At 32.5% G+C, this 24611-nt stretch overlaps 1 protein-coding gene across 7 annotated transcripts; it reads left to right on the top strand.

Moving 5' to 3' along the window:
* The first annotated feature begins 3794 nt into the window (after nucleotides 1-3794).
* Nucleotides 3795-23400, top strand: LOC143242508 (uncharacterized). Of its 7 annotated transcripts, none has more exons than XR_013022836.1 (3): nucleotides 3795-3990; nucleotides 8395-8557; nucleotides 18671-23400. XR_013022836.1 is itself a non-coding variant. In XM_076485939.1 (2 exons), the coding sequence occupies exons 1-2, from the start codon at nucleotides 13918-13920 to the stop codon at nucleotides 18793-18795; spliced, it is 213 nt and encodes a 70-aa protein (XP_076342054.1). In that variant the 5' UTR covers nucleotides 13815-13917; the 3' UTR covers nucleotides 18796-23400. The 7 variants fall into 7 exon arrangements, 1 of the variants encoding a protein (XP_076342054.1); XR_013022833.1 differs by lacking the exons at nucleotides 3795-3990; nucleotides 8395-8557 and adding an exon at nucleotides 15003-15265 and having other exon boundaries at nucleotides 18671-19120; nucleotides 20408-23400; XR_013022837.1 differs by lacking the exons at nucleotides 3795-3990; nucleotides 8395-8557 and adding an exon at nucleotides 11997-12171.
* The last annotated feature ends 1211 nt before the right edge of the window (nucleotides 23401-24611 follow it).

Below are 24611 nucleotides of genomic sequence, written 5' to 3'. Positions count from 1 at the left end.
AGCACCATCAGAAGCAAAAAGACAGCAGTACTTGCAGAAAACACCCTTTGCATGTTGACTGTAGAGTAGCCATCTCCATTGTGAAAGCCAACGATGCTGAAAAGGCAGCTTTCTTGGACCACGCTGGGGGAAAACAATCACTCCCTGGCTTCCAGACATTCTCAAGGAAGCATTTTTGGTTTCAGCGTTTATCTAAAAGAGACAGAAAGACATAGTTCTAATTAAGTTATTTTGCACATAGGAAAGTATGTTATAAGAGTACAATAACCTCGAAGAGAAAGGCTTAGAGCTGTACTTCACAGAGCAGGCGTAACATCCTCCTAGCAATGAATATTCAGTCTAAAACTCAGAGTGTTTGCATGATTTTTAATACAAAATTAATTTAATGAGGAGTCGACTTACCTGTTTACCAATGCTGATATCATCAGAAATATAATTTCCAATATCCCAAACTGGACCTGAGGTGGTAGTGGCAGGTCTGGTAGAAGGCCACGGTGATGACTGAAAATTCAGTTGACAATTCAGATTCAACCTGATTGGCTGCAGCAGATTGATCAGGTTCAGCCTTATAAATGGGTTTTTAAAGAACCTATGCAGTGTCTTTTGCTTTTTCAGGCTTGACATAGTGAGTGATTGTATATTGCAACTTCTGTTTGTCAACATCACATTCACAATACCATTGGCGCCATCTATAGTGAATTATTCACTATATCACATATAGTGAATTATTCACTATAGATGGCGCCAATGATACTAGGTTAGTGCCATGGTGCTGCCAGCCTGCCACAGTGCCACCCACTGTTTATTTGTGAAGTTAATTCTTGAAATCCAGGGAATCTGAACATTCACTGTCCATGATATTTGAATACATATTATAGACACTATACATATATTTTGCACTCTCCTGAGTGACTCTATATTTTATATGTTGATGACAGGACTGTAGGCCTACTTTGCTGGGCCTGAGGACTTTAAGTTATATATTATGTATATAGGCCTGTATATTTATTTATGATTAAAAAAAAATAAGACAAACACTTCAGTGTGCCATTCTGAAATTTGCCAAAAACGTTGTCTCAGAATGCATAATTCAGGCTTTTCTTTTATGTTTTTATTTAAACATTTCCCGGGGGTGGCATGCCCCCGGACCCGCCTAGCATGGCTTCGCGCCTGCGGTGCTTGCATGAAGCACTCAAACTGAGCACCCCCCCCCACAATGGCCATTTCTGGCTACGCCCCTGAGTTTAGGCAATAATTTAAATATAGTTATTGACATATGCATATCACACCTGTTTTTGTAAAGTTTTTCGTGTATACTTATATGCACAACAACATTCCTTTGTCAATAATATTAGCATGATATCCACAGAAGCAGTCAAACTTCAAAACTATTCCAAATACGAATCAAGAAATTATCAGGTTACCAGGGAAATCAACATTTATTAATTTAATTATTGTGGTGATACATCATAATTTATATATATATATATATAAATGTAAATCTCACAAATGTTTTCCTAACTTACATAGGATTATAGTACAACAAAAAACAGTGGGCATGAGAGTTTTCGCTTCTTAATATAATGGACAAAAGACATTACATGTATAAAACTTTTAATGTATATCTAAAGAGACGAAGAGGAGTCACTGAGCATTAATTTCCTCCCCTCCTGTCGTTTCCTATATTTTTAAAGTTGTAGATAATCTTTGGATTGTGATGAGGAAAATTAACTACTTAAATTATTTAAACATTTCTACAAGACCTTACTGTATCTATTAGACGTACTTGTGTGGTTTATTGAATTCTATAAAACTATTAAATATAATAGTTATGTAGTAAATAATTACTTTCTGTAAGATATTTAACTTAAGCAAACCTTCTACCTTAATTGTATACCAATGTATATATGTGATATTAACATGAATTCTCAGCTATGAAATTTTCAAAACATTTCACTGTAATTATTTTAAGACACAGTTAAATATGCTTGTTTTTGTTGTAGATTTAAAATACTGATTTTATTTATTCCTAAATCGTTTTAAAAACGTACCGATTATTGTATATTTTTAAAACTACAAATTTTGTTTTTGTTTTGATTTGAAAAACAAAGTACACAGTTTGCCTCTGCACTGTGCCATTTGGGACATACAGGGTTTTAAGAAAGGAAAGGCCTTGATGGCAATATGAAACTTCGTTTGTTCGAAAGTGAAATGACTTATCTAACCATACATTATCTTGTTCCATAAAATAATATCTATTCTCTTATCATAATTCAGCCTCGTAATTCAAATAACAAACAAAATGATAAATCATTCTTTTCAAAATTAAAAAAGTTCTATAGTTGCTACAGAAATTGTTCACAAACATCTTTTCTTCTAATATCGTATCATCAGTTGAGCTTGTACTTCTCAGTTTAGTGCATATACCTAAAATCATATCCTTACTGAAATAAATCCTCTATGATTTAAACAGTTAGAAAGAATTGAAAACTTACATGACGCGTTTTCATGAGTAAATTATGGCATTGGGAAGGTAAGTGGTGGCAATGGTATACATCACGGCAACCGAGATTGGGAAACAGCGATTGGCTAAAATCAATAAAAACGCGTTTTTACTCAAGTTAGAAGAGCAAATTGTTTCAATTTTATTTTAAATTATTGTGCTTTTCCAGCTTTGTGGCTAAGGGTGCCATATAACACTCATATAAATAAATATATTCACAATCATTACTAGTTGCGTTAGAACTGCAACTTAAAACTAAAATAAAAATTCGTGACTTTCATTTATATGTACAAAATGGAATAAATTAAAAAGATGTTGATAGATATTAAACTGAAGTTTTTAATGTTTGGAAATACAAATGAAAGTTTGTTGAGTTTTTTTACATAAATTTATTTTATTTGGTATTTTTATTCATTCATTTCACTTTGTAATTAAAGGTATTAAAACACTTAAGTCAATTAATTATATAGTTTTTTAACTGTAGCACTAAGATTTAATCTTCTAGTCTGATGATTGTTTATTGAGAATGTTTAAGTATTTTTGTAAAAGTTAAAGTAAACTTGTATACATTTACTTTGTATTTATTAACGTTAATGGCATTACTGCAGTGAAGCCCCTGTTGTATTTTACAGGCAATGTATTTATTATATAAAATTGTTACCAACTTATGTAATAATAATGACTTAGCTGCTTAACTCAAAAATATCACAGAAACTCAACAAGAAACTGAATGTAAAAAGAAACAGTTTGAAGGTCAAGTACAAGAGGTGTGAATGAAGTTAGAAGGTCTGAAGAGAAAGAAGGGTGATGAAGTACACTATTAGTAACATTTCACTACAGAAAGCCCTGCTAGTATTTAGAAACATTGTTGTCACGTGTTGAGTCAAGTAAATAAATAACTTGAGTAGTTTCTTATGTAGTTAATTTTTGTCTTATATGAATAAATGTTATTAATTCTTAACTATCACAGAAATTAATTTTCGTTAAATAAGGAGATGGAAACTTTCTTGATATTTCAATATGTAATGTTTCACAGGTGGTTAAACACAAAATACACATGCACTGTTATTCTGTAAAAGATAACATGCAATAAATTAATCAAGCAACAAATAATGTTTAACATTAATAATTTTTATGATGCTCCTCTATAGATTTACCATGAGCAAAACTTTAAAACTGAATTATTATTTTTATTCAGTTTTAGGGTAAATTATTGTGTAGTTTTTACATAACTGGGAGTTTTTGTAGATTTACAAGTACTAGGGGAAACCGATGGGACCACAAGGTGTGTTTTTGTCAAGGATTGGAAAGTTATAGTTGTAGACAACTCTCTAGTTAGAAAAGTAGTGTGTGTAGTGAATAGGAGCAAAAAAAAAAAACAACTTATGCTATCCAGGAGCAGGAGGTAAAGGATATCGCTGATATAGCCAGATAGTTAAGGATTCTAGTAGCAGCACAGTTTTAGTGCTAATGTTGAGGATAGTGAGGTAAGGAAAGATGGATCTAAAGAGCTTATTGATGAGTATAATTTAAGAAAAGGTGTCAGTTTGATATTGTCAAGAATAAATTCTGGGGATAAGGTGCTAAATAGGCCACTATGATTGAATGTCTGGCTTTGATCAATATGTAGGGATGAAAAAATAGGTTGGCTAAATTTGTAGGGTAGTTTTAATAGGAAGGTTAATCTTTTTGGAATGTATGGTTTACACATAAAAAAAGCAGGAATTAGCATGTTAGCAAAGGCTCTTAACTCAGCTCCAGTGGTAAATTTAAACTAGGGTTAAACAGAGGTGTGGGCTATGATATTAGTAACACTAGAAATATAATTGATAGGAAAACATGTACAACAGGCATAATATATTTAACTAATTGTTGCTATTGCAATGCTAGATATATTAGAAATAACTCAGTTCAAAGCAGTTGTGGAAACTGAGTATTTTGATATTATGGGTATTGATGAAGTGTGGTTGGATATTAACAACTTTGATTATGGGATTTTTTTCAAAATATCAGACTACAGATTATTTACTAGAGATAGAGTATGAAAAATAAGGGGGGAGTAGCTTTATATGTGAGTAGTGAAATACATCCTGTTGAGTTGGATCATATTAAAGAAAACAGCGATAAGTTTGAGTCAATTTAGATTAGTGTTAGTAGATATAGATGGAAAAGTCTTGTAATTGAGATTTGTTATAGATCATGATATCAGAATGTAGAAGTTAATCAGAAACTGTATAATGAGATCAGAATGGTACCTGAAAAGGATGTTATTATGGGAGACTTTAATTTTAGTGGTATTGATTGGAGAATTTTCAATTTGACAGTGAGGGGGATAGGTTTTTGAAAACTTATAAATACTTTTATATACCAGCTGGTGTCAGAACCTACAAATGAGGAAGCTAGATTTAATATTATCATCTTATGTTTATATGATAAACAGAAGTTGTGACTGGTGAGCATTTAAGTGCAAGCAGCCATTGCACTATTAGGTTTAGAATTTTACTGCTTGTAGAATTTAAAACCGATTTAACTCTGCTTCTAAATTTCAGGAAAGCCAATTTTTATGGAATGAGACATGATCTGGCATCCATAGATTGGACTAAAAGTTGGGATCTTGAAACATTCATTTGCATGCAGACCATACATATTCCCTACAGAAAAAATAGGGCAGAAAAGTATGGTTTAGTATAGGCTTAAGAAACCATATTATGGATAAACATAAAAATTCAAGAAATTCAAACTTACTGTAAATAATAAGAACTTGGAAGACTGTAGGATATCAAGAGAACAGGTTAAAAGGAAAACAGAAGGGCAAAACTGTATATGAAAGAGCATTGGCTGAGAGATTGAAATCAAACAGTGAGGAATTTTTAGTTATGTGATTGGTAAACAAAATGTTAGAATGGGGATTGAGCATCTTAAAAATGATAGTGGGAAGCTGATCTTGGAAGATTACAAGATCATAAACTTGTTAAATTATGCGTTCTTTTCAATTTTTATAAAGGAAAATTAAAGTGTTATGCCTCAACTAGAGTACGTAATGTATAAGAAAAGTATTGAAATAACAGTTTTAATTTTTCTTTCTGAAATTGTGATAAAAGTTGGGAAACCTCAAAACTGTTAAATTCCTGGGCCAGACAACATTTATTCTGGAGTTTTAAAGGAACATAAAGAATTTATTTTTGAATAACTAGCTAATAGTTTTTATAGATTATTAAGTAGTGAAAGAAGACTGGAAGTTGACTTATGTTAGTTTTAATATTTAAAGAAGGTGATGCACATTGTCCAAGCAATTATAGTCCAGTTAGTCTTACATCAGTGGTTGGAAGGATTTTGGAGATTGTGATTAAAGGTGCATTGCAGGATCACTTAAAGTAGTTTGACATAATGTCAGAGCCAGTGTGGTGTCACTGAAAGTATATCTTGTTTAACAAACATTCTGACATTCTTTGAGAATGTTACTGCAAGAGTTTCTGAAGGAAATACTGTGGATATAGTTTGCCTTGATTTTCAGAAAGCATTTAATAAAATGTGCCTAACAAAAGACTTGCTATAAAAATTAACTGTATGGGTATGGGGGAAATGTTATTAAACTGGTTAGAAAATTGGTTGGAGAGTAGTGAGAAATGGAATTATATCTGACCAGATTATAGTTGTAAATTGTGTTCTTCAGGGCTTTGTGTTGGGTCCTTTGTATTGCCAGTCAATTTACCATTTTAAGGTTAACTAACACTTTAGTTTTGTGAACAACGTAATCATGAATTTTCAAATGAGTAGGTTTTATTCCATGGTTACAATTAAATATGTTTATTATCAATATTATTATTATCAATATGCTTATTATCATAAACAGATATTAAGAATAACTTTAAGTTAATTGGACAATACATTTTAGACTTGTTAATTCAACACACTTATTACTTATTTTCCCCCTCGGTGTGGATTCCTGTACGTGGTGAGGGGACCTCCCAGGGAAGATTCTGTTCTGTCTGGTTACCTTCTCTGGGATCTAAACATCCACCCACGTGTTTGCCGTGCGTGGCGACCCGTGAAGGGGAGGAAAGGATCCTGGTGGTTGAGGGGTCCAACCCTAACACACCACTTTGGCCTCGAATTCCTGTAGACAGGCGGCCTTTGGGTGGCCCCCTTGGTTCAATCGGCTGGTCCACTTGGGCTAGAGTCAACCGAGTACCAGTGTTGGAAGTTCTCAACGGGTGTTGTAGACATTGTGCCTGATGCTGGTGTTTGGGTATAGTGCTCACGAAACCTTGGCGTTGTTGCATTGTCCTTGTAGTGCGTCCCCTTGTAGAGCTCCATGGTGGGTGGGGTCAGTGGGTACCGAAATTTTTCCTTTTTCCCATGGATCCTCCAAAAAATTTAAATAAAATTGTGAAAAAAAACAGTCGATGGGTAAGCGACCACGTCTTGAATACTCAGAACAGCAATCTTCAACATCTGTAACACACGTACCTCATTTTCTTATATTACATTCTCTTTCGGAAAACCTTTAGGGCAAATGTCCTTTAGGGGACAAATGTCCCCTTTTTGGAGACATATTGGTTGATTCAGAAGGGACTATTGAGTTTACACCTCATGGAATTCTTTACGAGGAGTTATTGTTGAGAGGGATTTGAAGAACTTCCCGAGTCAGAGATCTCGCTGGTCTCTCCAAAGTCAGTAAAGAAGCTTCGATCTGGAGACATATTGGTTGAAACATCCACACCACAACACAGTGAACTCCTCTTGAATTCAAAGGCAATTGGGGATATACCTATTGAGTTTACACCTCATGCTACTTTGAATTCTTTACGAGTCTCACTGAGTTATTGTTGAGAGGGATTTGAAGAACGTTCCCGAGTCAGAGATTCTCGCTGGTCTCTCCACTCAAGGAGTTTCTGCAGTGAGGCGCATCTCCACTCTTAAAGATGGAGTTTCCCTGATGGTTGTCACTATAAACACAGTCTAATTGATGGTTGTCATTGGAAACACAGTCTCACTGATGGTTGTCACTAGGAACACAGTCTAATTGATGGTTGTCACTAGAAACACAGTTTCACTGATGGTTGTCACTAGAAACACAGGTAGTGATGCCAACTGTCTTTTGAAAACCAGATCTGGATTAGCCATGAACAAAGGACTCCTCTTGAAAGAGTTTTGCAAACAAATGTCAATAAGCTAATCCAGTGGAACGTTTGTGAATAAATAATTTATATGAAAACTAAACACTAAACAGTCATAACATAGATGTAGATCTTTTAACTCTAACAAGTTGAAATGAGTATAGGACAGTATATTCATTAAATATTAATGGTTTAAGAACAGGTACAAGGAATCTGGCTGTTTTATAACTGTGCGTTCTGATTGCAGAAGGTATAGGGCATAATCTATTTCATCTCACTGCAAAACTTCTCTGAGCAATTATCATATGATCTGAAAGGACAAAACATGAAGATAAACACTCATACAAATTATCTTTAAATTTCTTGTTAACTTAAAAGTAGTTTCAAAGATTTAGAGAATATGTAAACTGTGTCAAACTTAAAATGTCAACGGTAGTGTTGATAGAAAACTTTTATTAACAGGATATTATTATTTTTCGTCTTACCTTTCACCATTTTGTTCCACTTCCATTTAGTTCATTATTAAATATGAAGCTTTCAGTTTTATGATTTCCAATTCACTGTGCGACTGATTAGTCCACGTCACATGAACGAGCGACATTTAAAAGTAGAGGATAATTTACGACTTCGTTAGCATCGTAATCTACTACATAACGTTAGAAAATTAAGATTTATTTTAAAATGTGCTCTACATACTTATTTCTTCTTTTGTTTACTGAATTTCGTGCAAAGCTGCTTGAGGGCTTACAGCGCTATCTATCTCTAATTTAGGAATGACAGAGTAGAAGTTGAAGTCAACATCAGAAACTGGCAACTCTTGGCCAGTAAAACGACGAGCATGTTCAACAATACAATTCGAACCCGCGACCTAAAGGTTGGGAGTTGTCGAGTGCCCTAACCATCAGGCCATGCTTGTCCCTACATGATATCTAAGGTACTGTAAATTGCTGAGGTGATATCTTGTAATGTTTACAGAAATATATCAGTGTTAATATTTAGCGATCCATGAAATTATGGAAATCTACATTTGAGTTGCGTTTATTTTGTTAAATTTCGTTTGTTTTGTAATTAAATGATAATTAGGTATTGATGTAACACTTGTATGGTAACCCAGAGAATTATCCCAGAAAGATAGAACAAAAGAAATAGTTTTTCTTGGAAAGATTTAGGAAAGACTGAAGTCCTGTGATCTCAAACATTATTCTCATGATTTTAGCCAAGACTTTGCACTTGTTAAATCAACACGTTTTTAGATTGTATTGTTTGTTTGTTTGTTTTGAATTTTGCACAAAGCTCCTCGAGGGTCATTTGTGCTAGCTGTCCCGAATTTAGCAGCGTGAGACAAGAAGGAAGGCAGCTAGTCATCACCACCCACCGCCGACTCTTAGGCTACTCTAGTACAAACGCATAGTGGGTTTGACCGTCACTTATAACGCACCCACGGCTGAAAGGGGGAGCATGTTTGGTGCGATGGGGATGCGAACCCGCGACCGTCAGATAACGAGTCGCACGCCTTAACCCACCTGGCCATTCTGGGCCTCCTACAATAGCAGCTATAACTGATGGTAACTGGATTAGGTAATGTTGTATAGTTGAATGTGGAAACATACTGCTTACTGCTATATTTACCTTATAATTAATATTAAAGGAAAAAATATCACAGGTGTCATTTACTGTCTTATTTACCTCTTTACTGACGTTTTTAATTGGCTCACAACACTACACATAACAACATATTCATCATCCACTAAAGATAAAAACTCGTGTATATGACAGATTCTGGTAATGGGGTGTGTTGGTTCTGTCGGACGTAAGCCTATTTTCCTTTAAAAATAAAAAGAACACGTAAAATTTCTAATAAAAACAGTGATAAATCCTAACACCTTCTTTTTAGTGAATGAATATACCGGTAATCCCAATTAAGAAATTAACTGTCTCAACCAAAATACGAACATGTTACTGTATGTACGGCGGAGGTGTGGAGGAGACTATGTATAAGCTCTGGACTGGAGAAGAACTAAAGTCCCTGAAAATAAACGAGGCACAGCATCTCTAATACCAAGGTCCTGTCAGAGTCACAAAGCAGAGACCCAAAGTCTAGGTTCGATCGAATAAGAGCACGATGTATCTTAAGCATAGAACATCTATCTGCTCCCCAAATGATGGAAGGAGGATGCAGAGAATGTTCAGTGCTCTTGAACATTTTACTAATAGCTAATTGATGTGCAGTATAAAGGTCAGCTTACGGTCAAAGAGGAGCCTAAAAAATTTTGTATTAGAAACCACGGAAAGCACAACTTCACCAAGACTGTATCAATAGATATTGTGTATGTCTCTAGCATCTTGAAAATTCTCAGTATACGTTATAAGTATTAATGCTGACAGTTAAATTGAACAAAGATGAGCATTATGTAGTACCTGTACTCTTCATTTCTGTGATAAAAATATTTACCTGCAAATTAATTTTTATATTACATGTAACACTCTTGAATAACAAAAGAAACTAACAATGGTAAAAGAGCAGAAATATATTAAAGTTATAGTTTTGGAAGCGTGTGTCTAGGACATCTGAGAACATCGATCAAGCTCCTTTCAACTATGAAATCTCCACTCTTGTCTAGAAAGCATAAACAATACATTCCCGATGCCTAAAAGCACAGTTAAGTACCCCAAGTGAAAATTACATTTTGCCTCGAGGGCATTTTAGGATCAAAGTTCGGCCTTTCTATTTGATATAGGTTAGCTAAAATTGGAGAGAAGATCTTCTCGTGATTTAGGGCGCTTCCACACATGGTTCTGCACAAAGCAGTTTTCCCGTGTTCATTGAGTTAAAAACTCATATTTTATTTTCTCAATCATTAAATAACTTTTCGTAACTATTTCTGTATTTAATTAATTGAACCACCAGAAATTTAAACAAGGTTCATAAAAGACTGACGTAAAACAACTTACCATGAAAACATAAAGAGGAATGTATGTCTTTGGCATTTTGTAAACTCTCATTATACGTTATAAGTATTAGTGCTGACAGTTAAATTGAAAAAAGGAAGATGATCATTGTGTTGTACCTGTTGTTTTAATTTCTGTGATAAAAACTGATACCTGCAAAGCAACTTTTAATTTACATGTAACACTCTTAAGTAACAAAAGAAATTACAATGGTAAAAGAGCAGAAATATATTAAACTATAGTTTGGAAGCGTGTGTCTAGGACATCTGAGCACATCGATCATCCTCCTTTAAACTATGAAATCTACACTCTTGTCCAGAAAGAATAAACAATGCATTCCCGATGCGTAATCTCACAGTTAAGTGCCCCAAATAAAAATTACATTTTCTATTTAGGGCATTTCAGGGTGTAAGTTCGGCCTTTTTTTTAATATAGATTTACTAAAATTGGGAAGAAGACCTTCTCGTAATTTATGACGCTTCCATACATGGTACTGCACAAAGCAGCTTCCCTTTTTTATAAAGTTAAATACTCATGTTTTATTTTCTCAATCATTAAATCACTTTTCGTGACTCTTTCTGTATTTAATTCATTCATCCACTAGGTATTAAAAGAAGGTTAAAAAAACATTGATGTGAAACTTCTTACCATGAAGACATTCAGAGGGCAGTGTCGATAGGTTTTGTTTATGTGTCTAGCATTTGTAAACTCTCAGTAAACGTGATAAGTATTTGAGCTGACAGTTAAATGTAAGAAAGGAAGATGAGCCTTGTGTAGTACCTGTTGTTTTCATTTCTGTGATAAAAACTTATACCTGCAAAGCAACTTTTAATTTACATGTAACACTCTTGAGTAACAAAAGAATCTAACAGTGATAAAATAGCAAAAATATATTGAAGCTATAGTTTGGAAGCGTGTGTCTAGGACATCTGTCAACATCGATCGAGATCCTTTAAACTGTGAAATGTCCACCTTTGTCCAAAAAGCATATATTCAATGCATTCCGATGCCTAGTCACATAGTTAAGTGCCACAAGTCAAAATTACATTTTCCCTTTAGGGCATTTCAGTGTGTAAGTTCGGCCTTTCTTTAAATACAGGTTAACTAAAATTGGGAAGAAAACCTTCTCGTAATTTATGACGCTTCCATACATGGTACTGCACAAAGCAGCTTTCCCTTTATATGCAAAAACGGCTCGTTTGGGTTGAGAAAATATTTTACATAGAAGAGCGAACAACGTTTCGACCTTCTTCGGTCATCGTCAGGTTCACAAAAAAAAATATTTTACATAGAGGTAACTGACCGGAAGCTGACCACATGTTTGAAAGGGGTTGTGTAACTGTGTGTCGAAATGTAGAGGGCGGTATTAGATGTTTGAATATATAATTTTATTTATTTTATTATATTAATATAGGTATAAAGGCGTTCCTTTATATTGGTTTATTTTGGGTTTAAGTTGTTGTATAAGTAAGGCTTCTTTAATTTTGCGTTTGTTTCTTTATTTAGTATTTGAGTGTTTTCTATGGTTATGTTGTGTTTATTTGACTTGCAGTGTTCGAAAACGTGTGAAGGTGACTTTTCGACATCGACTTTTCGAAGGTGGGTTTCTCGACATCACAGCTTTCCCTTGTTTATAGAGTTAAATACTCATGTTTTATTTTCTCAATCATTAAATAATATTTTGTGACTACTTCTGTAGTTAATTAATTCATCCACTAGGTATTAAAATAAGGTTCAAAAAGCATTGATGTAAAACTTCTTACCACGAAGACATTGAGAGGGCAGTATCGATAGGTCTTGTTTATGTGTCTAGCATTTTGTAAACTCTCAGTAAACGTTATAAGTATTTGAGCTGACGGTTAAATGCAAGAAAGGAAGATGAGCCTTCTGTAGTACCTGTTGTTTTCATTTCTGTGATAAAAACTGATACCTGCAAAGCAACTTTTAATTTACATGTAGTACTCTTAAGTAACAAAAGAAATTACAATGGTAAAAGAGCAGAAATACATTAAAGCTATAGTTTTGAAAGCGTGTGTCTAGGACATCTGTCAACATCGATCAAGCTAATTTTAGGTATGAAATGTCAACCCTTGTGTAGAAAGCAGAAATAATGAATTCCTGATGACAATTCGCACAGTTAAGTACTCAAAATCAAAATTACACTTTGCCTCGAGGGTAGTTCAGGGTGAAAGTTCGGCCTTTGTTTTTGATATAGGTTAGCTAAAATTGGGAAGAAGACCTCCTCGTGGTTTATGACGCTTGCATACACGGTACTGCACAAAGCAGTTTTCCTTTGTCTATAGAGTTAAATAGTCATGTTTTAAATCACTAAAATAACTCTTGGTGACTACTTCTGTGTTTAATTAATTCAACCACGAGGTATTAAAAGCAAATGTTTGACGGTAATGACGGCTGTGCAACTCACTTCTGTTACCTCTTGTTCGGCATTTTCTACCCTGTTTAGGAATTGTTTTTGGTATGGTCTTAAACTTTTGACCACCTGGTATTTAGGCTAATTTAGCATTTTCTCTATTAAATGCTAAAAAAGTTTTTTAATTTTATTTTCCTTTTTTTTGCATATTTCGAAGCTCTACTCAAATCAGTGGTTGACTCTTGCAACACAAAATGCATATTTTGTTTTTATATTCATTGGCTTTAAGATTTTGGCCAGCAGTTTAATGTTGAAGATGTATATTTTTGGTAAATTCAATATCAAGAATTAATTTGGTGATATTTTCTGATCTTACTATTTATTTTAAGTACATGGAATGCATATTTTTATCTATGTGTCCGAAATAATAAATACATTGTGTCACGACCTATTTATTGGCACAAACAAAAATCTATAAAAAAATTCCCACTTTGGTATTCTAAATTCAGACAATTATAAAAATAACTACGATACGTACGACAAACATTTGTTTATCAAAGAACAGAATTTTGAAGTACTGTCCTTGTTGCAAGAACTCGACTTTCACTGGTACTAAATCTGAACGTTTGATTATATCTTTATTGATGTAATTTATAAATATACTTTTAAGGAATGCAGTTAAAAAATCTGTTGATTTTTAAATAAACGGTACCATCTTTAATAGATCAAAAATAGTATTTGTGTTATCACAATCAGAACAGTTTTCCTCTCCATTGATTACCGTGAAAAAGAATATTTTTCTCTTAGAAAATAGTGCCTTTTCCTATTTTTTTTTTAGTACGACGCTTTTTAAAACAGTAGTTAGTTTACAGTAACTGCCTCGCCTCTCACAGGTTGCAGAGTAAAGTGAATATTTCTTACTAGTTGTCTGACTTTTTTTTTCTCATTTCAAGAACTTAATTCATTTTTATAAAATGACCTTATGTGAATATACAATTAACATATTTAAACAAAACTTTATACCTACAAATTGGACTAGTCGAAATACCCGTGGAACGCAAGGTGAGTAATTATTTGCTGTCGCATTTTGTTCTTTCTTATCTAAGTTCGGCCGCTCAATTTAATGTTTCGTCTTTATAGTTACTATGTACAAATATTCAGTAATATTGTGGTTCCATTTTATTGTTGTCTTTCTTCACATTGGTTGGAAGTGTAACAATACTCATGGGCAAGCGTGTTAAGGCGTGCGACTCGTAATCGTAATCACACACGGTGGGTAGTGATGACTAGCTCCCTTCCCTCTAGTCTTACACTGCTAAATTAGGGACGGCGAGCACAGATAGCCCTCGAGTAACTTTGTGCGAAATTCCAAAACAAACAAACAAAGTAATGAAATGACGTAAGCAAAGGAAAATAACAGAAAAATGAAACAGATAAGAGAGGGATAACAGCGGGAAAAGACAGAAGATATTCTTAGTTGAGTTATAAAAAACGAAAATTTATACTTTAAATCTAGTTAACAAGTTGTACATAGAATATAAATAAAGGTTTGTTTCTCGCGACTACAGGAATGCCGATTTGTTGGTGTAGATCTCAGAGCAACAAGTTTTTTTGATGTGACAACGTTTATTTGTCGTCTGTAGATTTATTCTATACAAACAACTTTAACCTTTTACATATAGACTGTATGTATGTGCTATATTCAATATAAAAATAGAGAGAATTACAAATGTTTTATGATTCGATCAAAGTACACAAATACATGCTACTAAGAAACAAACATTTAAAGTTGAAAGGGATACACAGCTAACTAACAGTGATAAAACACATTATAAGATTGTGATGCTCCCCCATGCCCTTGGGATCCGCGAGGAAATTTTAGAATGTTGTTATTTTTCCCTAAAACTATAAAATTGCATCAGATTACGCTGTACAAAAATTAAAATATATCTTTAATATAACAAGCGTATTGGGCCTTTTAGTATTTTATTCTGCCTAACGCCAGACGATTTTATTTAGCTCAGGGGGAAGTTCTTGCGGTGAAAGTGTTAATACAATCTCAATTAACATCAACAGTGGTGTCACTAGTTGCTTGTAGATTTAGCACCTTCTCAAGATCGTATAGATAGCCTAGTAATTTTCGTATGAACCATCGGTCAACCCTGGGTAGTGATGACAAGTGACTTTAAAAGCCAGATCTATATAAGCGGCTAAATCTCGAAGAAAATGAAACAAAATGAAGCATGACGTCATAGCTGAAACTGTTCCAAATTTGAAACTTTTGATGCAATTAGATGCAGTATCAGTTGTTTCAATTTCAATGTATGTTTATATGAAGTATAATTATATTCGTAACAATTGGTAATTGTTAGGTTAGATTAGATTTGTTGTAGTTTAATAAGATAAGCATGGTACCAATGAGCTATGTGACATCATAGAAGTGTATGACGTCATGTTTTATTTCGTTCAATAGTTTGACGCAGATATAATAATTATGTTAACCGTAACGGAGGATACATTTTAAGTAGTTTAAATATTAATGAGGCAGTCTTCAAAATAAGATATTGTATTTGTAACTGTATACGTTATTTTTTTTATTTTACATCATCAGCTGTACATCACTGGTTAGAATGTGCTCTCTTGAAGGCGTGGAAGTGAAAGATGGCACAGAAAATGTTTGGTATGTTTTTCAATAGGCAGTCAGTGCTGTAGGTCTCTATGTTACCCAAGGTGATATCATCTGGGAAGTGTACAAGGAGTTTGATGATACCTTTCTTGGTACTCTACAAGAAAGTGTATAAATTTTGTACACAAAAGATCTAGTATTATAAAGAGTTTATTACATCCATTATTGCTTGCTTAAACGCTATAAAGCTGTCCAGGATGGTAAGAAAAACAATATCACATTGGGTTAACATTGCCATAACTTCTTGCCAGTTGAGATGTGTAATAATTAATTATGAATTCTACACACAACTTTGCAGAATATGTTGACTTCTGACAGTGTTAATTTCTGAGTTGTAAATATGTTCTTATAAACAGTTTTATGTTTGTATAATTACAGTTGTATCATTCTTTAGTTTCTTTCATATTTGAAATTATTCATTCTAATTTTTATTTTTAGGTAAGCTTTATAGTTATGCAATGAACCAACATGTGTGTATAGTCTTATTTACATTAGAAAATGAAAAGTAATTTATTATGTAACATTAACAATTATTTAAACAAGTATTCAAACATCCCAATATCTCTATACCATAGTTGTATCTGTAGGGCTGTCAAATGATAACTTTTTGTGAACAGTATTGTTAGTGGATATTTATACTAACTATTAATTGTGATGTGATATGAATAATGAGTAAAATTTTTGTGAAAACTGTAATCAGGGTTTTTTTAAATGATTAGGTTTTATTCCTTTGTTACTATATAGATATGAAAGTAAGACAGTTTTATGTGCCTGTTAATCAAACACAGTGTAAAATACACTGAATACATCATAAAAATATATCAATAAATAACTTTATTAAATTCATTCAGCAATACATTTTAGATTAATCAATTCAAAACACTTGTTACTTATTTTCAGCTAACCCTGATTACATAGTCTGGTGTACAGGAAAAATTAAAAAAATAGATAGTACAAGTAATTACAGTAAAATTATAACATAATATTATCATAAATCATTGTAATTGTTCTGTGTTTTAAGAAAAGTATCTGAAACTTAGACTTATTTGTAAATAGTAATAATATATATACATGTGTAATGTATTAGAATTGAATGTGATTGTATTATATACAAAATATATAATTTTGCTTCAGATTGCAAATTCTGTTGATTGACGTAATTGACTTTGTCTATTGATTGATATTTTTGTTAATGAGTATAACTCACGTGCATGTTACAGTTTATCACAAACAAGCACACATGTGGTCATAGATGAAATAAATCATATACAAGTCTACATATATATAAAAGTTTATTATATGATCATTTGAAATGCTAAAAAGAAGTTGTATATTATAGTTTCAGAGGTGATCTGATAACATATACATGTAATTGGTGATAAAGCAATGTTATGCCATTTTATAAGCATTTTGTTCTGAAAGTAATTACAACTTAATGATCCATCCTACCCTAGACCTAATTAACTTGCATTCTCTTAGGTACTGCCAAGAAATGTTTTGTGTTTAGCTGTACATTATTAGTCTATGGAGACAGACAAAAATGTTTTTTTTTTATTTAATGTAAAATAAAATAGAATTTTAAATGTACATTCAACATATATTACCTCCAACTGATAAGTTTTGATATTGAAAATTTCCTCTTTGTTACTGATGTGTAGCAGACAGAAAATATATTTAGCATGCTATTTTTTTATATATTGTGTGTTTGAAATCCATAAAGAACTAGTTTATGAAAATATGTACATGCCTTAGTTTATGGCTAAAGTAATCGTTATTCTTTTTTTTTTATGCTCATAATCTGAACTAGTTTTGGGTCGGCCAGCATATTTGCAAGGCAGTTGGCAACTGTGTAGGTCAAACATGTTCATTTATGGGAAGTTGAACTTTCAACTTTCAGATTGTAAGTTAGGAAGTTAGGTACCCTAACTACCAGGTCTAACTAAAATAGGAGTTGTTAGAGTCTTTTATTTATTACCCTGTTATTTAACTCTAAGTTTGTACTTCAGACTGTATTTAACTGCTTAAATATGCTCCAATGTGTGGTTGATCTAATCAGGACTTTAGCAGGTTCTTAATGTTTGATGAAAGAGTGCACATACAGCATACCTTTTTCAGAATTTCTACAGATAAATTTGAGAAGTCTGTTTACTTACTTATCACATCTAATTTATTTTATTTCTATACAATGCCTTTATGTTCCTCTCACCCAAAATACAAGTTCTTTCCAGAGTTTCACACCCAACTTTATATTACTCAAGTTATTATCCACTCACTAAGATTGTCCATGTTCTTATAAGTTTGAAAACAAAATCTCAACAATTCCTACATTTTAGTATCACCATCAGACATGGAAAGTTACTACAGTGCACAGTTACTGTAAATATACCCATTAAAAAGGTTTCAAAACAGGCTTTTAAAAGATCCCAGCTATTGTAAACTTTTATCAGTACCTTCTGCTTTGCAAACTTACTGTAAAATTAATTTTTTTTTATCTCCTGTTATAATTATACCTAACTGTTGAATCTTTCTAAACATTGTTTCATGCTTTTTTATCAGTTTGTGTTTGAAATATACAAAGATTTACTTTTCACCATAATTTAGTTGATGAAAGGTGCAGTATATTCTTTAGCTTGAATATAATTAGTAATTTATTATTTACATTATTTTTATTTACTGAGTTTTGGTTCTAAAAACAAACAAAAAAGTCTTAAAATTGATTTGTTTTCTTAATATGTTTATGTTATAAAGTGTAACAGGATACACAGTGCATATTCAATGCTTGATGCAGTTTGGTAGAGTGCAGTCCAATTAACCATTCGCTGAATAATAATTTGATTTATAGATCATCTTTTACTTTAATACTGTTGAAGTGTTTTTGTTATGTTTATCTTACAATATAGTCAGTCTGAGATGTCCATTTCATTCATTGTTATGTTATTTGTGTATTTTGTTTTTAAAAAAAGTGATGTTAGAGGAAGTTCTGAAATAGCTGTTCTTTTGTAAAGAACATGACTTGAGTGTGCATATACTTTTTTCTTCAGGTATTCATCCTGTTGGAAACATTGGACGAGAACAAGGCTCCTTCTGGTGGCCACTGTTAGGTGCCTACTTGACATACCCATTATACTTTTGGGACCTAAACTGTGTCTTCTCAGTGTTTTTTTAACTGGTATTCTAAGAAATGGCAAAGAAAACCCCTTCCTAGACATTGTATCTCGAAACGACTCTTGGTCCTTTTTTTTTGTAGAGCATTGTACATCTATCTCTGGATTTCATGGCTATATTTCAACTGCACTGTGACAGATCAGAATGGAAATGAAATGAAGTGTTGAGATGCAGCTAAGAATTTTTTTTTCACAAGTCTTGTGTGACAAGAAGTTAAATCTGTCATGAAAGATATTTATGTCTTTGCTCAGTATAATGGTTGGAAAGAAAGATGGCACCAATTAATTCAAGCATTTGATCTGCAAGTAGAGAGAAATGCTTTAAAGGTAATAGATCCAAATAAATTGAATTTTCACATTTTAATATTTTATTCCTGTTGTTTTATTTCTCTGATAAATTAATATATTATTTAGATAGGTTTTGTTGTCATATTTACTTTTGACTAGAAATAACTGAAGAAATGTATAAACAATGTAAAAAATATGTTTAGTATAATAGCTTATTTATTTCACTTTTCTAAGACAAACTTTGATATCTGTTTTTAGTGCTCATATTAAGGCTAGTAAAATGAACAATGCTTATCTGCCTTTTTCTCTACCCTCTTCTCATACATAAAGTGATAAAATGAATCTAAACCAATTTTTATAGACATCCAACATTTAAATTTATGTAATTGGTACTGTTTTATGAATGTGTTAAAAAACACATTTAGAACATCACATGCATTTGTATCTTTATAAATAAACATTTGGTTGCTAAAGTTATTCCTCTATGATTTATGTTATAACCAGTTCTTGGTTGTGACACAAGTCATGATACCAGAAAGAGAAAACAAATAGATATTAATAAGGTGGAAGCTAAAGCAACAACCTATTGTGTTGGTGGAACTTATCATAACTAACATTTGTGGTAATGTAATGAACCATAAAGGAAAATTTGCAAGCCAGTGTGATTCAGCATGTCACATGTTGCATTGGTTGTATACTCTTGTTATAGTAAATGGGAAACACACAGAACACCTGATCAAAGGTCAATGGTGACATCCTCCATAACTGCTTCCAGTTGTGTCTTGGAAGCTTGATTTCTACTGGTAGAAAAGGCCAGGTTTTGGTTCTGCATATTATCATAGTCTCCTTATACATCTCAGATCACATTATAAAAACAGATTTGTTTCTTGTAAATCATACAGATGTCTGTTAGTGCTCTGTGAGACATATAAATCCAGTTCTCTCCAAACCAAATCCAAAAAGTTCACTTTGTTAGTCAAGCTGGTAATTAGTGCCCCTTCAAGTTTGTGTCCTGGACAAACTTACTTCTTGTATCTCAGAATGGCTGGTATGGGTATTAACACTTTTACTAATAAAGTGGAGAACAACATTTTGACCTTCTTAAGTCATCTTCAGGTTAACTCAAGAAGATCGAAACATTGTTCTCTGCTTTATTAATAAAAGAGTTAATACCTGTACCAGCCATCCTGAGATACATTTTTACTTACCTCTTGCACTACGTATGGTACAGAGCTGCATGGTAAGATATTATTTCAAATGCTCAAACTGTAGCAAAATGAACTTGCATTGAAAGTCATAAAAGCAATATTTTCCTCTCATTTTTAGGTTTCAAATCTGTAGTCCAGTGCTATACAGGAAGAGATCACTGTTCATTACCGGATACTCTCCATACAGTGACATCCTGATGAGCATAAATATCCTGGGGAGAAGGAGGTAGTACAACAGGGGGGTCTTCCCCCCACAGCAAAATCTCTGGCATCGGACCTGTAGATCCCAGCCTTATTCTAAAAAGGGCCGTTTACCCAGTCACAGGGTATCTAATCAATCACAGTACATTTCAAAATCAATTCGCCAGCTGCCAGTGTACTCCGTCCTCGAGCCAAGGATTGGCTCACTTCACTTTCGCTGCTTTCGTCCAGTTCTCCCGTCCTTCCTCTCACTCACAAATACGCCACTCCATTTTTTGAAATGTTAAAAATAAAGTAAAAACCCCACGGATATTTTAAAACATTTCTCATGTAAGGGGACGAAGAGGAACTACAAAGTTCCTGAACACCCCAGTTGGAGAGAGAACTCTTCTGATTTCTCTCTCTCTAAACTAAACCCCTGCCACGATAGTTTTGTTTTTTTGTTTAGGTAGCACAAGAGAAATTCATTGAGATATGAAGTGCTGTCTCAGATCAAGTCCAAGAGGCTGACTCATAACAAAAAGTAACAAGATAATCCTAGGGCAATGCAAAACTAAGTAGGAATTTATAATGGAGCAATTAAAATACATATCTGTTTCAGTATGACCACATCATACAAAGAATCTACTGATAAACTGTTCTAACTGGTCTAAATATCTGATATCTACAAAACATTTCAGTCATTCTTTTGTTTATACAATGTTTACAGTTAGTTAGATTTCTTCAGTATATGTGGTCTGAGGATTATTATTATTCTGTCTATTTTGTATAAGAATGGAAATTTCCAGTATTGTTGGAAGAAAAGAACTTATGAATATGTTCAGTGAATCCGTCAAAGTACAGCTTTTAATAGTCAAAATACAGTACTGTGAAAAGTATTTGGTTAACTAAATGTATTCTCCTTTAATAAAAAGGACTAAATCTGTACTTCTATTGGGTAGTTTTATGTGTAACTGATAATGGTTTATTTGTAAAAAAAAAAGTGGACTTGAATTCAAAGTTTGTGTTTTATGATGGTTCATTGCTTTTGGAAACTTTCTTTTGAAAAAATTCTCCTTCTGAATTAATTCCTTAAACCTGAGTGGATGCTGCCAGTATTCAGCCAAAAATCCTGATTTTATCCACCGAACAGTGACAGCATCTGACAATGTGTACGTCTCTTTTATGAAAACTAACCTGAACCATGTTATTGTCTGTAAAATTAAGAAAATTGAAATTTCATAAAGTATGGTGACAGTTTTAAGGGAATCATTAAAATAATTCCAGCAAAATGTGCAACAAATTACAGCTTTAAAGAATTGAAGCACAACAAGTAATCACTTTTGGGGAGGATCCAATTTCTCAGTGTGTTTGTTTCTGAAGTTTCCTTCATGCACCATTGAAACTTAATTTCCAAGAAAAAGACACAAAACAATTTGATACCAGTTTAAGTGATTGGTAGTAATAAGTAGAAGGAAAAATATAATGTAATATTTAAGTTTAGAACTACCTGGATGATAGTTGTTGAAACATAAGTAGAAAGACAAGTGTACAAAGTTAAGTATTATTTTTTGGACAAGTATTCAAAATCTCTTAGAAAAGCTTCTATTTTATTTATATATCGTAGTTTAAAATAATTTTTTTCTAGGCAAGACAGTAAGTTAACCAAACTCAATACAGAATAATAACAATTATTTATATGAGGAAAATTTTGTAATTCATCATATCTATTATTTCCTTGGATCTGAGGTACTACTATTGAATTATGAGGTCCATATTTTCCTTAGCTGTAGAGCATACTTTAATAGCAGGTTTGAAGATTTTTCATGTTATGGATTACTTACAGATGTTTTTCTTTTCTTTTACTTGTTTTTAGAACTATATAAAATATCTTACCAAAACACAGTAACATATGTTACTCAGACTGTTTATTTAACAAATGAAGGTTTCCATTAATGCTACACCAGCCAAGTTAAAATTATGTCCCTTGTGGCTTTTTCTTTTCTGTTGTTGTCAAGATGTTTTCTTTACTGTGATGTTGAATTAAGAATAATTTTTGGTATTTCAAAGTTATTACAGTGTATAGTATTTTTTTCTTTAAATATAAGTATCTGAATATTTCAATTGTTGCACTAATCCAAACTCTCTACTGTTGTATTTGCTACATCTTCTCTTGGAAATATTAATTTTTACAAGTCAGAGCTGAAATATGCACTGTTCATTTAGTGCAGAAACAATCAAATATGAACATGTTGTCAGGTATAAACTAAAATGTTGTATAATATTCTGTGTGCCACATTTGTCATTTTACGAATATGAATTCAGAGCTTTGGAAGAAAGTAAATTTGCAGTTGTGAAACTACTGTAGTTGGTTTTACTGTCATCACTTTGGTTCATGCTTATTAAGGATGCTACATTTGTCTGACATTGAGTCTTGTTAAAACTGTTGAAGTTATCACTTCTAATCATTATAATCGTTCAAAATTAATTGATGGTGGTGATGTGTAGGTTTAAAATAGAATGTAACAAGCAAAATTACCCATTTATAGTGATGGTTGCTGTTTAAGTAATCTAGCAAAAGTACACGTACCCAGTGACAGTTACTGTTTACGTTTGTCTTGCAAAAGTACTTGTCCCAAGTGACAGTTGCTGTTAAAATTAATTTTTCAATGTAAATTATTTCATAAACGTTTAAAAATGTTAGCTTTTTTGCACTCTTGGTTTCAATCAGAGCCAAAGTTCTGAGCTTTTTATACTTCACACCATAAAACAATGAATCACTTCAGTCATGCTAAGAGCCTCTCGACAATAACATATTGTAAATGTACATTTGTATTTTTTATAGTACGTCATATTTTGAAATGTTAATGATAGTCTGATAAATATAGAATATCATACTTGTGAAATAAAGTTTGGTATTAACATTATTCATACTTGTTTTACTATCATTTCAAAAGTGAATGTTAAACTTTGCCCAAATGAACAGATCTTCAAATGCTACATGTTTCCAATATATAAGAATTCAGAAGTTATTAACAGTTGCCAGTTTTAAACATAATGATAAAATAATGAGTATAAATGAAGATTATCTGTTGACAGTAACTGTTGTCAGTAACTGTTGAAAGTAACTGTTAGAATAATGGTTGTACAAACAGAAACAGGTGTAGCACAAAGATGAACTCAATTTTACTTTTCTGTTATCTATGTGTAAACAGAAGGTTAACAATTGCTTTGTTCAGTGAACCAACGGTAATAACTTTGTATTAATTGTTAGTAATGTGTGTCCATTGTCTGTATATTTCACAAAGTATTCAACAATTCCAAACATTTGCAGTGTTTGATTTTATCCTTTTATGGCAGATAGAAACAAAACATAGTATACTTTGTACATACTGGTTGACAAGTATTCTTAAAGTAATAAAAAATAGTGCCTTATTTAAAACAAAGTACTCTAATAGATTAATAAATCTTCATTGCCACTTATTACATCAAACTAAAAAGGTCATACTGTATCACTAGGTGTAAATGGAAAGGTTTATAAGTTATTTTTAATTGAGAAAAAACTATAAAATGTGACCAGAGAAAGGTTGTTTGTTATATAACAGTTTTCATATGTATTCATCTTGAGCATTGTTTGTCGTGTATGAATATTTATGTCTAATATTTTTTGCACATCTGTTTATAAGTAGCAGTTGAAGCCTTTTTAATATCATTCTAATATCTTAAAATGGAAATATATAAAGGCAATTTAAGATGCGAGTACAAATTTAAATGAAATTGAAATATTTTTAATAGGATGTTAAGGTTTAGTTATTCATTGGGTCCTAGAAAATGTAAGAAATGTTTGGTAATGAGGAAATGTATTTTTCTTAAAATTTATATTTGAAGATTTAGTCAAATAAGTTATAATCATTCATATATTTTTCAAGCCATTACTTATGGGGTAGGTGAAAATGATTGATACTTAAAAGATGCTTCTTTTTTAATTTTGCGCAAAGCTACTCGAGGGATATCAGCACTAGCTGTCCCTAAATTAGCAGTGTAAAAGAAGAGGGAAGCTAGCTTGTCATCAGCACTCACAGCAAACTTTTGGGCTACTCTTTTATCAACGAATAGTGGGATTGATCATAACATTATAATGC

Source organism: Tachypleus tridentatus, unplaced genomic scaffold, assembly GCF_004210375.1.
Source record: "Tachypleus tridentatus isolate NWPU-2018 unplaced genomic scaffold, ASM421037v1 Hic_cluster_2, whole genome shotgun sequence".
Classification (NCBI taxonomy): Eukaryota; Metazoa; Arthropoda; class Merostomata; order Xiphosura; family Limulidae; genus Tachypleus; species Tachypleus tridentatus.
The sequence above is the reverse complement of the archived record's forward strand: the minus strand, read 5'-3'. Positions and strand labels throughout refer to the sequence as shown.

What these genes read in the sequence shown, in the direction of transcription:
- LOC143242508 (XM_076485939.1), top strand. Translation starts at nt 13,918, where the DNA reads ATGACCTTATGTGAATATACAATTAACATATTTAAACAAAACTTTATA. An exon ending in AAATACCCGTGGAACGCAAG is followed by an intron (nt 14,006 to 18,670) that starts GTGAGTAATTAT and finishes TTTTTTCTTCAG; the next exon opens with GTATTCATCCTGTTGGAAAC.